Source organism: Pyricularia pennisetigena (assembly GCF_004337985.1).
Source record: "Pyricularia pennisetigena strain Br36 chromosome Unknown Pyricularia_pennisetigena_Br36_Scf_27, whole genome shotgun sequence".
Classification (NCBI taxonomy): domain Eukaryota; kingdom Fungi; phylum Ascomycota; class Sordariomycetes; order Magnaporthales; family Pyriculariaceae; genus Pyricularia; species Pyricularia pennisetigena.
In genome coordinates this window covers 1-16235 of record NW_021940939.1, presented here as the reverse complement: position 1 = coordinate 16235, position 16235 = coordinate 1, and the positions used below count along the sequence as shown (strand labels likewise).

Sequence of the window (16235 nt, the reverse complement as noted above, 5' to 3'; positions counted from 1 at the left end):
GCGATTTGAGACCAGGACGGGGGCCAAAAACAGGGGCCAGATATGCTGCCCAAATCGCCGAGCACAAAAGTCAAAACCAGCTCCAATGAATATCTACAGCGTACGTATCAACAGCCAAAAATGGCTATAGAAGTTAGACACACCCCCAAATCGCCAAGCGAAATAGTTCAAACTGGCTTTAAGAGATGTACACACGCCCCAAAAACAACAGCCAAAACTAGCTGCAAAGAAATACACAATGGATATTTCCAACCATAAAAGCATAAACCAGCTGGAACATCCACACCGCCCAGATCGCAAACCATATTCAAAATTGGCCACAAAAAGTCACTACATACTCTCCAGATTGCCAGGCAAAAAGGCTCAAACTAGCTGTAAGGGATATTTGCACCCCCCAAATCGCCAAGCGATACAGCTAAAACAGGCTAATGTTACCTACACCCCCCAAATTGCTAAGCACAACAGCCACAACTGGATAGGCTACCAATATCTGGTACAATTTCACAGCGTGTCCTGGTACAGTTTGTCCTGGGACACTTTGTCCTGGTACAGTTTGTCCTGGGACACTTTGTCCTGGTACAGTTTGTCCTGGTACAGTTTGTCCTGGTATAGTTTGTCCTGGTATAGTTTGTCCTGGGACACTTTGTCCTGGGACACTTTGTCCTGGGACACTTTGTCCTGGTACAGTTTGTCCTGGTACAGTTTGTCCTGGTACAGTTTGTCCTGGTATAGTTTGTCCTGGGACACTTTGTCCTGGGACACTTTGTCCTGGTACAGTTTGTCCTGGGTAATCACGTGGTGTCACGTGACCTTCTCCTCATATAATCCTTTTTCTGCCGGTTGGTGATTCCTCTGGGCGAGTGTCGTCAGGAGGGGCACGACCCCACCTGGCCTCCCTGGTACCGGCCCAACCTTCTGGTCGTAACACTTCTATACAGCCACAGCGGCTGATTGACTACGCAGCTACTAGTGGCAACACGCTCTTCTCACCCTTTGTATGCTTTCCCGAATGAAGCTATTCTCATGCTTACTGTCTCTCCGGTGTCATGCGGTTTCGCTCATACCACGATAATCTAGAGACAGTACTGGGTTTGTGGGGCTATTCTCACTTTTTTGCTTTCTTTGATTGGAAAGCATTTCTAATGACTATTCTCAAACCGTTCTCACGACACTACAATTCACTCGTATTACAGTAGGCGCATTCCTGTCTTCACCCCGTTACACATCCGATTCTGGTCCCCTTGAACCAACGTCTACCTGACTTCGTGGGACTAGGTCAGTTCACTGATTGACTTGGCAATCCATGCTTCTCCATGGCGGTACTACACCCCTCCAAAACCACAATGCTATGCTGTAGCAGCGCAACATCGTTACGCAGTTGAGCAACGAGTCTTTGCAGCAACGACATAACACTTTCAATATCATTCAAGATCTGCTTTTCATCTTCATCATCTGTGCAACCGTCGGTCATGTTGTCCGTGTCGCTGCTGAAGGCGGAGAATTCTGTACTTGCAGTTTCGAGATCGCCATCTTCAGTCTCCGATAAGTCAGGCAAGCAGGAAGTGTAATCTTTGTGTACACACGCGGTTTGGCTTCTGAGAGTGGGTCAATTCATCCTGCTAGGTAGCCGATGGACCATGGAAGGAAGCATCTTAGGAGCGAGACGTACGAGAAGCTATGTTTTGTATAACGTTATCCCATGTGTGACATTTGGACCATGAGATCACCAGACCCTAACCCTGACCCCTGACCAACGACCCACCAGGGTGATACTTTTATCGACGTTGCGTCAAGCTCAGAACTTTGTTTGTTTCCTTTCCTCTCCTCAGAGTAGAATCTTCGTCGATAGATGCCAATAGACTAGCTTCCGTGCTATGCTTACCCCGGGCCGTGACAAAATCTATCTTCCGCTTTCAGTACATACGTTGAAACTTGAAAATGTGGGGACGGCTTTCAGATACTTGGGTCTACTTGGCAAGATGGAGGAAGATCCAGATTTGGAAAACAAATGTACATTCCGATTCTAGCAAAAATCGCTCAAACGCATGCATGGGGGGACCAGTTGACCATGAAGTAAGCTTTCAAAGGAGGAGGACCAGCCAAATTAAAGCCTTCTCGTTTAAACACTTAACAAATCGTTAATGCAAAGGACGATTTTACGGGAGAGAGTGCCACAGATAGCTGTTCGCAACGAGGTACATCACAGAAGACGAGAATATTCTCGTTGATCTCAATTCGGATAGGCGGAACTGGCGATTTGAGACCAGGACGGGAGCCAGAAAAGGTGTCGGGCATGCTGCGGTCGTAAACCGGCAGATGACAGCAGGCCTGGTTTGGTGCGCCCCGATTTTTGGTCTACCAGTAGCTCAAGGGGCTAGGTATCAGAAATCGCCAGAGGCTGACTAGTAGCCCTGGGATGTGCGGGCGCACTTCATTATACTGCTTGAATCAAACCACTCGCACCAATTAACCTGTTCCTTGCATCGCAACAAACAATGCTCTGATAATTGTTAGCACCTATCGATAAATCGCAAAGGCACTTATGGGATCACGGTTTCTCTCATTGCTAGGCCAAGAGAGATGGTTCTCGAGGCGGAAAAAGATATGCCTGACGTAGCCAGGCGGAGGCCCGGGAAGCGCTCGTGCCAAAATGACGAACGTCACCTCAACCACGCCCGTCAAGTTTACGCGAACGGCATCCGCCCAGTCAAGAGTCCTACCCCAAGATGAAACGCCGAGGCCAGGGACGAGTCTGAAGACAAGGATCGCGATTAGACTACCGTTTGGCTGGACGACGCAGCCATTTCCCAGACCATCAGCTATCACATACGTGGACCGAAAGCTCAAGCCCGGCGATCGAAGCTTTCGACCATCAGCACGCACAGCCAGCCATCAGCGCCAAAAGGACTCCGAGAGGATGAACAACCCAGTCGGCACGATGGGAGACAAAGATCCGATAGGGCACTTTCGAACCAGTGATCCTAAAGCATGTGCAAAGCCTACATCACATCGTGCATGACGCTGGCTATAAGACTGGTGTCACGAAACCCACACACCAACAAATATCACATCCACAGCAAGGTTCTGGGGCTGTACGGATTCGATTAGTCGATGGGCCTAAACCAATATCTAGGCCAGTAAATGGGTACATAGCGCTCTTGACAAAGGACGGCCAGGCTTCCGTGTTTAGTAATCATAGCATCCCTGACCGAAGCCATATCCACACAATGCCCAGGTCTTTTACATCGCTGATTAAGGGTCCTGAGATGCCCACACGCCAACATAGCTTCTGCAACCGTGACTTGATGTATTATTTACGAGAGCATTGAGAAGTTATTGAAAAGAAAGTAATCCTTCCTATTGACTATCTGACGCGTCACGGGACGGAGTCAACTTCCAAGAGCTGCAGTTGCTTTCAGCCTCCTGTATCATTTTATCCCAATCATCCAGAAGGGCCAACAGTGAATTAGTGTGGATTCGTAGCGACGGAAATACCGACGATGAGATTTTGTGCAAATTTCTATAATATGCCAGTTCTCGTCTTAGAAATGCTGCCTCTGCATCGGATTGCTGTGTTGAAACGGAGGTGCTGCCGCCCAGACCCACAACATAGAAGTCAGTCAACTCAGGAGACGGGGCTTGAATCTTGGGAGGCATTATGTTATACAGTTGAAAGTCCTCCTAGAAATTCGGGATGTCTAGGTAGGCGAGAGTTTTGAGGCAAGTTCTTAAGGGTAAGCAAATCATGGTAACAGACAAATCCTTCACAGGCGCTGAATACGTACACCATCCGATTTTAGATTTATTTGTAGATCCCTCAACTTGCTCAGCATAGATTTGAAGCGGTGCAACTGAAAAGTGGAGCAAGCAATAGAGCTTCAAGAACTGCTTCTATAATCAAAATATGCTGATACGGGTCAAGGTCATAGGAACTCCTCTGGTTGGCATAGCAAGAGAGACTTAAGAGACGGCCTTGCAAAGCTTCATCAGCCTTGATAGATGCGTGCATTGTATAGTTTGATCTTCAAAGCGGTAACTATTTGCTTTCCTAAGAAACAATGCAACTTACTGCTGATTGACTAGATATCCTCATTTCATCCATAAAGGGCGCATCATTACCTACGGCATGAAGTGCAACGGCTGCGGTGCCTTCCGTGTGGGTGACCAGAGAGGAACCGCTTCTATTCGTGATACTGTGTCAGGCTTCTGTGACTCTGGCCTAGTTCCAGACACCTACACCAATGACTGGCGGGTTGTTTTGTAAATGTCAAAAGGACGTGGCTAGCATATCTTGGATAGGAGAGCCCTAGATTCTAGGAATTACAATCTTGATACCTGCTGGTAAATCTATCCACTTGGCGGTAAGCTATTTACAAAAGGGTGTTACAAGAGGTCCCAGGATCTTAGGCTACATAAGTAAGACTACACTAGACTTGATGCAAGTACGGTGAAAGTATTTGTTCATCTAACATTATTTGCGGGCCCGTTATTTTTACTTGACCTCATGACCAGTTGAGTGAGTTTTTCTGAGCAAATGGGGCGGATATCTTGGCTTCATTGATGCCTCTATTCCTCTTGAACGGCATCTCCTTCTGCCGGAAGACGCCTTTGAATGAAGCTATTAGGCTTCCCGTCCATGTGCCATTCCTGGTGTTCTTGCAGCTCTTTCCGTACCTTTTGTACCGGAAAAAAATCCAAAAGCCGGCCAATCCCGCAAAGGCTGCGAGAGAAATGGTGCCAATGGCAATGCCAGCAGAAGTTGCCGGATTGGGCTTCTCCTGGCTGCCGCTGTTGCTCTGATGGTAAGGGTCAGCACTGGGGGTCTGAGAGGGTCTTGTAAACGGATGTCGAGCTGACTTTTCCGTTACTGACTTTTCGAAGAGTAAACCACTAGTAGGTGAACTGATTGTGCTGTCCGTCTTTATGGATGTATGAGCGGTTGCTTCTAAACTCTCACTTTGGATATTCGGCTTGACGGTTGAAGTTGGTGGCATGACGGTGTTTTTTGGTGCAGCTGGTGCATAGGGTTTTGAGCTAGCAGCTGCCGAAGTATATCCACTTGTCCCAGGAACACTTTGTTTAGCCTGTACTGGTTTTAGTGGCTGGGTGAAATAAGTGGCAAAGGAGGTTTGATGAGTTTCCAATTCCAGAGTTTCGTCTATCCGATTTCTTGGCGTAGACGATATGGCAGGAGCCATTTCCAGTGTTCTCACATCCTGCGCACCTAAAAAAGCTATGTCTGGCGCCGGAGCATTGTCGATGGGCTGAGCAGGGAAGGAAGATAAACTTTGTAGCGTCTCACTTTCAGTCGAGTGTAACGCGGTGGAGCCTACGCCTGGGGGGCGATCCGTGCCCTCTGTAAGGTGAATCTGGTCACTAAAATCAACCTCAACTTTTGTAGTGCTGGAAACTTCTGTTTGAGGAGACTGAAATTTATCGAATGGTATGTTCGTTATACTTGAAGAAGCCAGGAAATGTTGGGTTGAGGACATAGACACGTTGTTCAGAGCAGTTGTATTTAAATATCGCTTATCATTTATGTGGCCGGCAGACCAGGTTGTGCCTGCCAGCCGGGCAAGGCACAGGCCTAGATATAGACCAGTCAGAACATCTAGATTGACAAGCATCGTACGTTTCTATAGTTACTGATATGAAACTTTCACTTCTGTGATCTGAACAGATATTTGAGTGTCCAAGTAATAAAGCAATATAAGGAGTATTTAACTGTATTTATCACGTTTCTTCAGTTCTATTTTCCTTTATAAGCAGCTTCTAGGATTACATATAAGTAGACAATTACCTGAGAAGATACAATCTTGCCTATGACAACTAACCATGATTACACCGGATTTCGGTAGACTTGTATGCGCTAATGTATGGCTCAAAAGCATTTAATGGCTTTCTAGTCAACAAGACGAAGAGTTTCCACCAAGAAGGGCGCTAGCAAGTTTTGGGCCAAAAGAAAACTGAAGATCTTGCCTTTCCCCCACAGCCGCTCAATGTGGCACTGCGACGACAGTTTCTTCCACAATCAAACCCAAGCCTACCAACACTTTATCCCGATGACAACGTGTTAGGTTGTAGCTCCAATTTCTCTATACATTTACAGATAAAGACCCTCCTTCCCCTATCTAAAGTGACCCAAGTGAAATCCCAAAATCCTCAGGCATGTTGTCTTGCAAGCATTCTACCTGGTTACGACTACTGAAGTCAAAGGAGTCTCACGCAAATCATGCACCATACCGGCTTGAAGTCTCCAGACGACCCACGCAATTGCTAGATAGTCTACAGCGTCCAAAAGAACAGTGTCCTTTGTTTGTTGTAGTCGTTGGAAATGCGATCAAGGCCCGCATACTCGCCACGCTTGGGGTCGAAGCTCCACGGGTCACAAGTGGTGAGATACAACTATTCACGTCGCCTTCGACTGTCACTGATAGAAGGCCGTTGTTGGTCGCAAGTGCGGACATACCTCGGAAGCTGGCTCAGAGTGGGAAAACCTTCAAATGTCATGACACTTCCATTCGAACCCCATCCTTAGATGGCCAACATATAGACAGACCTATCGATTTTGCAAGCCTGATACATCATCACATCCTAATGCCATTCAGTGATGTCATTTGCGTTATCGCGAAAGATATAGGTGGATGGACCAAAGTGGTCGAACTCATGAAGGCCTGGGTCAAATTAGATAAACCAACAGAACACGGACCCTTTGCCTGCCTCGTTGTGGTTTTACATGGCGAGATGAGCAGTCATGTTTCTGAGAATCTCATGAAAAAGCTGCGGTGCTATTTTTCTGACGTTCGGTTCCATAAAGTCCCTAACGGTGCCGACGAGACACAACAATATGTCAAGCTTAAAAACAAGCTGCTAGCGATCGGCAAAGAGGGTCAACTGCTGAAAGAAAAACGAAAGTTTCTGTTTTCTGCGCATCATCTTGCCGGCTTCCTTGACTTTGCTGGCGAATCTGCAAATCTAGAAAGGAAGCAAGCTCTGGACCTCATTCATCTATCCAGGAGCGGGTTATCCAGAATAGAGGACATCGAAGCGCATGTTGCAAGATTTGTTGGCAGCGTGGATTCATTTCAAGTTTTGAAATCCTTTGTCATTCCTGTCATATCGTCCTGCTTTATACTGCATCAATACCCTCCTGGGATGCATTGTAAGTTGTACCTTCGGCTGCTGTTGCAACCTTGGCTAATCAATCATCTCAAGTCTTTGAGATTGGGGACGTTTTTAGATCCATATATGAAGAGAGCTGTCAGAAGGTGTGCTGTGAAGCAACGCTGGTGGCTAAAGAGGCAAAACGTTTTCTTGATCAACCCTCTTTTGTGGCACTGGTACGGCGGGAGCTTTCCTTACAGTATAAAAGGTTTTTGACTCTTCCATCAGCGGCTGAAGCTCACAAACGACTGATGGGAAGGTTTTCTGGCCACTGGTCGAAGCTGCGGTCACATGAAACTTGCTTTAGCTGTGTTGCACGCAGGCCTCAGTTTGGTCTTTCCTGCGGACATTCCGTTTGCGAAAACTGCGTAAAAGTTTTTGGGAACAAAAACGACTTGGATCCGTGGGTCTACCATGTCAATCAATGTTTCATATGTGGGGCTGGTGTCGGAAGTCTGGCAATTCGGGTGCGACCCGAAAATGCTAGTATACGTGTTCTAAGCATTGACGGAGGAGGCGTGAGAGGTGTCGCTCCGTTACAGTTCTTGCGGACACTGCAAGACCAGCTGCGGCTCCCCAACTACCCAATCCAGCGCCACTTTGACCTGATCTACGGCACTAGCTCCGGTGAGTGTATATGTTCCCACTCCTCCTGCATAGTGACCATCTACCATCCCTGACCAGCAGACCAGGAGCGATCACGACGGCGGGCCTCGTCATGAATGGATGGGACATTGAGAAATGTCTGGCAACCTTCAAGCAGCTGTCTCATACGGCATTCCAGCGACGAGCAAGCCTCAAAATACCACTCATCTCCGCCGTCTTGCAATTCCTAATATCTATAATATGTGACGGCCGATACCCCCCTAAGAATCTCGAGTCTGTGCTCCAGAGGGTGTTTGGGAGGAAATGCATTTTGGACAGTTCGGTCGAGAGCGAGATGGGAATCCTCGCCGGAATCATCGTCACAAGCATCAAAGACACCAGCGCGTCTGTTTTCACCAATTACAACGCTGTTGGCAATCGCAAGAATCACTGCGGTGAGTTCGAACAGTCCACTGACAGAAGTTTCAAGCAAAGCAAATCCTAAGCTAGCATACAGACTACAGTGTGATGACAACTGACCCTGCCGCCCGCCCTCTTTTATGGGAGATGTAAGTCCCCAGACATACTCAATTGCCGTTTTGAGCTATGCTGACATGGCTATAGTATAAGATGCGCCACCGCAGCCCCATTGTAGGTTTGCTCAACCTACCTCCCCCTTTGGAACCCCGGCTAACCCCTGGAAGCTATTTCCGGCCGCGGCATATTGCAGGTGTCGGGACGTTTCAAGACGGAGGCCTGCTCTACAACAATCCGGCTTCAATAGCACTACATGAAGTGGGAGCTTTGTTCCCGAACACTCGAGAACCCAGCTTGTTTGTTTCATTGGGAACAGGCTGTCCTTTGCGAGGCGGTCGGCAGAGAAGCTCTCGTTGCTTCTGGAAAGACTCTTTTATACCACGCCTGATCAGGGCATTTTGGAAGCTTGGCGACTCCGACAGGGCTTGGAAGCAGTTACTCAGTCAACAGACCATCGAAAACTCCAAGAGTGGCTTTTTTCGATTTGACGTGAAGTTTCCTGGTGCAGAACCCCATTTGGACGATCTTTCGAAAATGGAAGAAATAGAGGAGGCAGCCCAAGAAACGATGTTACAATCTCCAGAGCTGAACGACTTGGTCTCTCGCATCCGTGCCGAGCTCTTCGTCTTCACGCTAGATGGAGATGCCATCCCATATCGAGCGGATAACCAGTATGAATGCACAGGTAGCATATCCTGCCGATTGCGGGCTAATACGGCCGCGTTCGATGCGCTGATGACCCAGTTGAATGGAGAAGCTGCTTTTCTGCAAATCAACAATGTCACACTACCGGGTGATTTTTGGAATGGCTCTTGCAGCGATGCCAACGGTAATTTCTGTACGCATGTGAAGATTCGGGTCTCCAGATTGGACGAGCCTTTCCAACTTTGCTTACATGAAGGCTCAGGGGGAGGATGCCACATAAGTGGCTCGCCATTCACGATTCAAAAATTGGCTGAAGACCAGAAATTAGGTGCAAGATTTGGAACAATCGACCACCGTAGAAGCGTGACAGAGGATTCAAATGAGGGCCGTCGTAAACGCCAACGAATCAAGTGAGTGAGTGAAAACAGAGCCAATTCTGTATTGAGTTCATGAGTGGAAGGAGATTACTGTGCGGAATCTTATTCCACAAATCTTTGTATTAGCTAGATATAACTAAGCCATTTATGGGTTCCCAACGTCCAAATTATGCTTTCCATAGCCTGAGTATATATACCGTATACAGACAACTTGCTTTCCTCCAGCTGTGAAACTAGGTCTGACGGAGCCCAGAGCATTGGAACCATGTCATGGCACTGCATCTATAGGCACACAGTGCAGTACTTCTATCCCGACAAGGGATCCTCGTCTAACACTAGCTGCTATGTTTGGACCACAGAATATAGAAAGTCTAGGCGGAAGTCCGAACGACATGAGCCAGCACTGACTACGAAACAGACCTCAAGGCCTAGAATCCATGACAAACACACAATGGATGAGATCAGAGTACAGAATGATTTAATCCACAAACGACCGTGCACACGCTCCAAAAAGCCAGTTGTCAAAACTGTGAGGTTCCAGCTCCCGGCAGATTATCGAGCTAAGGTTAGGAGGCGGTACGAGAAAGATTAGGCTGGATTTTCTCGGTGAGGCATTTGAGCTTGGTACACAGCTTTCTTGGAGAACGATTCGTCTCTCGTATTTCATTTCAGTGTTACTTACTTTGCGTGTTTACGATTTGCATACCGTTTGTGTCATTGTTCTTCAGCAAAACAGTTGATTAGATTCAGCCGTAAGTCATTTAGCTGTCACGCCGAGAAATAATACTTTACAGCATAAAATTCTATTTTACTCCTACATATTATGATCTCATATCGAAGCTATCCGGAGGACTGCAAGCTTTTTCAGGCTCTGCGCGAGAAACCAATGTCAGGTCCTCACTCACATGTCTCCGTACCTCCGAGATTTAGGGCCATAACCCCACTGTCCGTCCTTATTGATAAGATAGCATTGATAGAATAGCAGCATTTCATCCTGCGATAAAGTCACGAGACCGTTGTCCACGGGGCTAGTCTGTGTGGGCTTGTGGTGGGGTCTCTTGGTGCACTAGCTGCTGGCTCCTCGTACTTGTGCTGCAAAGTCTCAATCGTGAAATCGGTATTGATGTGTTGGCTGTAGTACTGCCAACGGGTCCTGTGGGTCCCTTGATGTTGAATAGTAAGCGAATCACACCCACCAGCACAAAGACAAGGTATACCAGCAGCAAGCCGACCGAGATGAGTGCGTCACGGATCATTCCATTTCGCAGGCGGTCGATGACCTGGTACACAGCCGCAGAGATCTCATCGGTCGTTACAGTGGATGGGCTTGAGAGAAATGAAGTCATGTTCGAATCGCCCAAGATGGATTGCTGCGCCCCAGAGCTGAACAAATCTCGGGGGAAGAGCGGGAAGGAAAAATGTGCTTGTTCGTTGACCCACTTTATTCCGTTTTCGACCGCCTCGATCTTGAGCCCCAGCAGACATCGAACCACGTCCTTGACGACGTTATGCAGTACAGTGCCTTCGAAAACGTCGTCCAATCGCTTGTTCATCTCGGTCTGGAAAGTACTGAGTGTGTTATTGACTGCTGAAGTTGCCGTCTTTACGTTGCTGAGGAGCTTGGTGTTGATCTCGTTGGTATGCTTGACCAGAACCTTGTTCGCGTCGGTGGCCCACCTGGTCGACACTTCATCGAGGGTGCTCACCACATCCTTGGCAAAATCGCCGACCCTGTTGATCAGCGCAGGCGCCTCCTTCTTTACCAGCCGAAGAATGATAAGCTGGCAAAGACAGGAAAGCATGCCAGCGACTGCCAGCCAAAACACAAAAAGCGCAGGCGCCGATGTCACATAGGCCCAGGCCCACCTAGCAAGATACTCACGATCGCTCCGCTTCAGCTTGTTTCCGATCCACAAGCCCAAAGCAGACGAGAGTGGACGAGATCCTTGGTAAAGAGCGTCCATGGCGTCGTACTCCCCATCGAGCATCTGTTGAGCAAGTTTCTTTTGGTTATAGTACCGTCTGGCTTCTAGCACCGCCATAAGGATGCATGCAAGCGAGGCGAGGATCGGCATGATCACGAGCAACACGATTTGGGTACGATGCACGATCCTATATAGCCCGTTGAAGAAGTCGGCGACAGCCGTATTGTCGGAGCAGAACGACAACGACTGTTTTGGTGCCAGCGGGAACATATCATCTGGCGGCACCCACGCGCCAGAGCTTTCGTTGAGTTGCTTCCTCGCGAGATCAAAAGGAACGGCGATGGTCCGTTTGGTGAAGTTTCGCACGTCGTCGAAAGTCGGAGTCTTTGCTTTCATGTCTTTAAGGCTACGTACGAAATCGCCACTGTCGATGTGGATGCTCTTCAGATCACCCAGACTACCAGAGATATCTAACTTGGGCACGGTAGCAGCACCGCCTAGGAGACCGCCGAGGCTGGTCCCTTTGTTGAGTTTGCTTACTAAATCGTTGATGGTGCTTTGAAACTTGTTGACCTCGTCGTTGAGGCCTTCGGTAATCTTGCCGATGGCGTTGCTCATTTGCCCAGCCATGGCGTCCGCGGCATCAATGCCAACGTCGAAGACACCGTGAATAAAGGCGGCGATGAGGCAGACATACGTTCCAATATGAAAGTTGATGGCGAAGTAAATGATGTTCTCGACGATTGTGAGAACCAAGAGGAGCATATTCACCGTGCCTCTGACCTCGCGGGAAATACTTTCTACAGCCAGTTTGTTAACTCCGTGCGAGAGGTAGTGCGGCATAGACGCCATAGCGCTACCTATATCTTCGACCTTTGTGCAAGCAGAGAGTGCCTTTTCCTTCGCATCAGTGATGTTCTCGTTTAGACCGGAGATGAGCATAACAAGCCGAGCCAGCACGAGGATGAACAGTGCTGTCCAACAATTGAGCCAGATCTGAGATAGTCTAGATCTGAGACCAAGGTAGGGAGCTGGTTGATTTTTGCGCACCTGAGGCAGCGGCCGCGGTTCAAAGGCAAATTTTGTGCCCATAGAAACACATTTCAAACCTTTGGGCAAATCCGGGATCTTCATAATGTTCTGATCAAGTAAGTCTAGTGGGCCAAAGGTGGGATTAGGAAAGTAGATGGAAAAACAGATCTAATGAGGGACGTGGACATTGACCCGGCGCTCGCAGAGGTACTAGTTTTCGGAAGTGACAGCAAATCAAAATCTTGCCATAAAGCTCAATGAAAAAGCCGGAACACCAGGTCAGGAAGCGTATCGCAGAAAGGGGATATCGAGCTCGCTTCTCTGGTGCAGATCCGCACGTGTTTCCTTCGATTATCGACGCTGTTATTGGCTGGTGAATCCAAAGACTGTCATAGTGGCGTGTGTTGGCCTTCCAGCTTTTAGATTGAAAAGCAAGTAGTGTCTTCATCCAGTTCTTAATGAGGGTAGGCGCCCAGCCCTCTCTTGTTTCTATTGGATACTGCTGTAGGCAGGAATCAGTCGATTGCTAAATCTATTGGCTTTAAAGAGCGCATGCCAAGTCGTCCAAAAGCAACGTTCCACGCAACTCTGGAATGAGACTTTTATAGGACATAAGAAGAAGGATAAGATCGATTCTCATCAAAATGAAGCATCCGTTTGTGAGCCAGGCTAAGGGTGCGATTTCATCTACTGAGCGTGAAGATGTCGTGTGCAAGTCAGCTGAAAATAAGCACGCGCGGACTAAACGACAAATATTTCAAGTCTACAGGGTTCCGTGCAAGCAGTCTTATGAGTTACGCAGTAGCTCAATGTCGTGTCATATGGCTTTTAAGCTCACAATGCCGCCCATTGCAGAGGAAGTCTGCCTTGGTGAAGATTCCTGAGAAAAGAATACAACTGCAGTACTCATACACCAGTGGCTTCATTATTTGAAGAGCTAGGCTCTATCGCCGGCAGACTGTCGTGCCGTGAACTCCGCTAGGACTGCACTGGCCGTGTTGTTTACCGAGGACTTTATAAATAATAAACAAACATTGTACTTGCCATTTCAAAGCTTCTTCGCATGCTAGTTTTGTGACGAAGGCTAAGCAAAAGGGGCGACGAAGCAGGATGTTTTCACTTTGTACCTATGCATTCCGTCTGAGGTCACTTGTCTGCTTCCATTTATTACTCTGTTTCCATTCATATTTAGTGAAAGATTCCAATACCAGATTGGGGAGCTGCCCGGGACCAGTAACCAGGCTCCAGTGCTATGAATGGAAGTTCAAGACAAGCGGGAGCTCAACAAGCCCTAAAAGCCGTTTCTTCACCGACATGGAGCATAGAATGTACTGCAAAGCATTAGTTGCTACCGACTGCAGCTCAGAGTCGCAATCTTGACCATTCCAAATGCACGTCAACAACTACAGTTGCGCAGGTCATGTCAAAGTCCACACCACCATATACGTCCTGGCTGCTCGCCATGTCGGAACAAAATCGGTTTGTACATGATCCCGGTGGGCTTAGGAAGTTATTTGTACTGTGTAAAAGCCATCGCGACAGACCAGGGTGGCAGTGTAGTTAGCATCTTGCAGGCCGATTGAAAGCTCCGGTGACCTTGGGACTCTCATTAAAAATGGCCGGGACACGTTGTAAGAGTTTGCAGCTTATTTCTATTTATTGTGCCGTGTGGTCCACTCAGGCACAATTACCCAAACGTGCCGAGGTGATGGCTATAAATATTACAAAGACCTCACAATCCATGAGGAACAAAATCAAATGGGCAATTGTTAGACCTTGCCCTCCATCACGACATCGAAGCACTTCAGATCGCCATTTAGTCAGACCAAAATACAATTACACATCACCTCAGACCAGAGAGGAAGTTGGAACTTGATAATCTGGTGGATATACAGCCCGCCCTTTGGAACATCCTTGACTGGCTCCAAACCTGGCCGACGGTTGCACTGAGCCGGGACAGGTCGAGAGCCGAGTCAGGATACGTTGGGTGCTGGGCGGAGGAGTTCAACAAGAGGGGCGGATAAAAGAGTGGATCGTGTTCCACGTCTGGAAATCTGTCTTTTTTCCAGGCAGAAAAAGAAAGCCGAAAAGAGAAGGGCTAAGTAGAAAATCGATCTGAGGCGGCACGTGTTGGTGAATCTGTGGGCCGAGTGGTTGAACGGTGCAGTTCACAAGCGACCAACCAATCTGCTGTTTATTCTTTCGACACTCCAGGCTAAAATCAGCAAACAACAAGTTGCAATGCGCTACCGCCTATTGAAGGTACTTCAGTGGCTCATCCAAAAATGGCAAAGCAGGCAAACTGATCAACTAAAGGTTCTAGCTAAGGTGTAAAGAATAAACAATTTAGAAGACAATTGGAAACCTTATCCCAAATTCGGCTAAGGTCGGCCGCCACCCGTTGGCCCTCAACCCAACCCTCACTGCAGATAGGATAATATCGACTGAGTATAGCGTTCAAAGTTTTCGATAACAGAACACAAGCTGAGAAGTAACCAAGGAATTGTGGCCGTATTTGTACAGTTAGGAGCATAACCATCTTCCTCTCGGCTAAACAAATTGACTTTCTCTACTTGCCCCATACGGTGTCAACTAGGACTGCCTTGTTAACTGAGCACCTATTCGACCTCTGAAGGCGATCACGAGGCTTATGTCAACGAAAACGTTCCTCTGGAAATCAGGCCAAGTAGTCTGCTGACCCGTTCGCACTGTAGCAGTGGATCTTCGGTTAACTAGCCAAGTGGAGCATTTACAGCTGCTTCGAGATACCTTCGCAGATGGATAAGTTAACTAGAGCTAAGAGTGGATGTTTACAGCAGCCAAAACTAGATGCTTCTCCATCCTAGCAAGGAGACTCAAGTAGTCTTCAGCCGTCCCCACATTGCAAAGATTCTATGTTTGTATTGAAAGTGGCAAATACGATCATGTCCGGCTCCGTCGATTGCCTTCAAATTAGATCGCTCCCCAACCGTTCTTAGTCGGGTTGATTGCCCTCTCATTCTTGAATCAATCCGATCCCATTTTTTCCGTGCATCTGCCCTGTTTAATTGCCGGTTCCCAGTTATTTTCTCCCAAGTGAAGCCCCAACCCTCCGTTGCCCTTTTGGCTCAAACATCATTGTTGTACTCCGGTGTCACTTTTTTTGTAATGAGATCTAGCTTAAAATAACGCAGCTACTGGCTTATGCAGCACGACTGAGCAGTTAAGTGTGATTGAAGAAGATTTGACTTGATCTACGATCAAGCTTTGGGCCTGATATGGCGTCAAATTTATAGGAGCCCCCTCTATTAGCACTTCTACTACTATTAGTACTATCCTAGGATTTGCTTAGCTAGGACCGATGGATATACAGTGGCTCCAAGAGCCTGTTCCCCAATGCGTGTGAAGGATGTAGAAGGTTGATCTGTGTCGTCCACAGGAAGATGGTTTGCTTCTGACTGTACGTTTGCTTAAAGTGACAAGGGCTGGGGCCCTAAAACGCTGGTTTGATTGACGTCGCGGTAATCGTTAGCTAATTCAAAGAGGGTTGTCGTCGTTAGTATGTGCTGTGCTAGAAGCATGTACTATCCGAGTCGGCGAGCACCAAAACGTTCCGGGATTTTATCAACCGGGTTTTATCGTTCGCTTTGTAATAAAAGCAATAGGTCCGACCGATGCTTTCAAATGTTCCTCCTAAAGGAAAACTAAAACCGAGAAAGCCGAGACATAGTCAAAGAAATCCAAACGGAAATATGGGCTGTGTCATCACCCGGGGCAACTTGGAAGTCAAGGACCTAGCATATCACTGTCGGAAATATCATAAGCTTGGATTAATGACCGATTTTGAATATAGAAAGCAATGCCTAGCCTTGTACCAATCTTGACTTCTCGCATGATTTGCAGCTGTGTAGTTAACAACCCACATTTTTGGGATGCATCGAAGCATTCAACCTGTAGGACATAGCGCTACCATATTGGCCAGCGGCTGAGG

At 47.7% G+C, this 16235-nt stretch overlaps 4 protein-coding genes across 4 annotated transcripts; 2 read left to right on the top strand and 2 right to left on the bottom strand.

The window, feature by feature from the left end:
* Positions 1-2650: 2650 nt before the first annotated feature.
* PpBr36_11450 (uncharacterized protein) lies at positions 2651-3019 on the top strand (the record flags this gene model as incomplete). The annotated part of the gene is made up of 1 exon (XM_029898550.1): positions 2651-3019. One exon carries the CDS (start codon positions 2651-2653, stop codon positions 3017-3019), a length of 369 nt encoding a protein of 122 aa, XP_029743144.1.
* A 1483-nt stretch (positions 3020-4502) lies between these two features.
* On the bottom strand, positions 4503-6594 carry PpBr36_11449 (uncharacterized protein; the record flags this gene model as incomplete). Its single annotated transcript, XM_029898549.1, has 3 exons — positions 6560-6594; positions 5835-5869; positions 4503-5611 (listed from the first exon to the last, which is right to left on the bottom strand). The coding sequence occupies exons 1-3, from the start codon at positions 6586-6588 to the stop codon at positions 4503-4505; spliced, it is 1173 nt and encodes a 390-aa protein (XP_029743141.1). The 5' UTR covers positions 6589-6594.
* Positions 6595-6744: 150 nt separating this feature from the next.
* Positions 6745-9900, top strand: PpBr36_11448 (uncharacterized protein; the record flags this gene model as incomplete). Its single annotated transcript, XM_029898548.1, has 6 exons — positions 6745-7162; positions 7393-7791; positions 7857-8204; positions 8267-8318; positions 8679-9341; positions 9597-9900. The coding sequence occupies 6 exons, from the start codon at positions 6745-6747 to the stop codon at positions 9898-9900; spliced, it is 2184 nt and encodes a 727-aa protein (XP_029743140.1).
* Positions 9901-10209: 309 nt separating this feature from the next.
* On the bottom strand, positions 10210-12367 carry PpBr36_11447 (uncharacterized protein; the record flags this gene model as incomplete). Its single annotated transcript, XM_029898547.1, has 2 exons — positions 10210-10341; positions 10376-12367. The coding sequence occupies 2 exons, from the start codon at positions 12365-12367 to the stop codon at positions 10210-10212; spliced, it is 2124 nt and encodes a 707-aa protein (XP_029743139.1).
* Positions 12368-16235: the final 3868 nt, after the last annotated feature.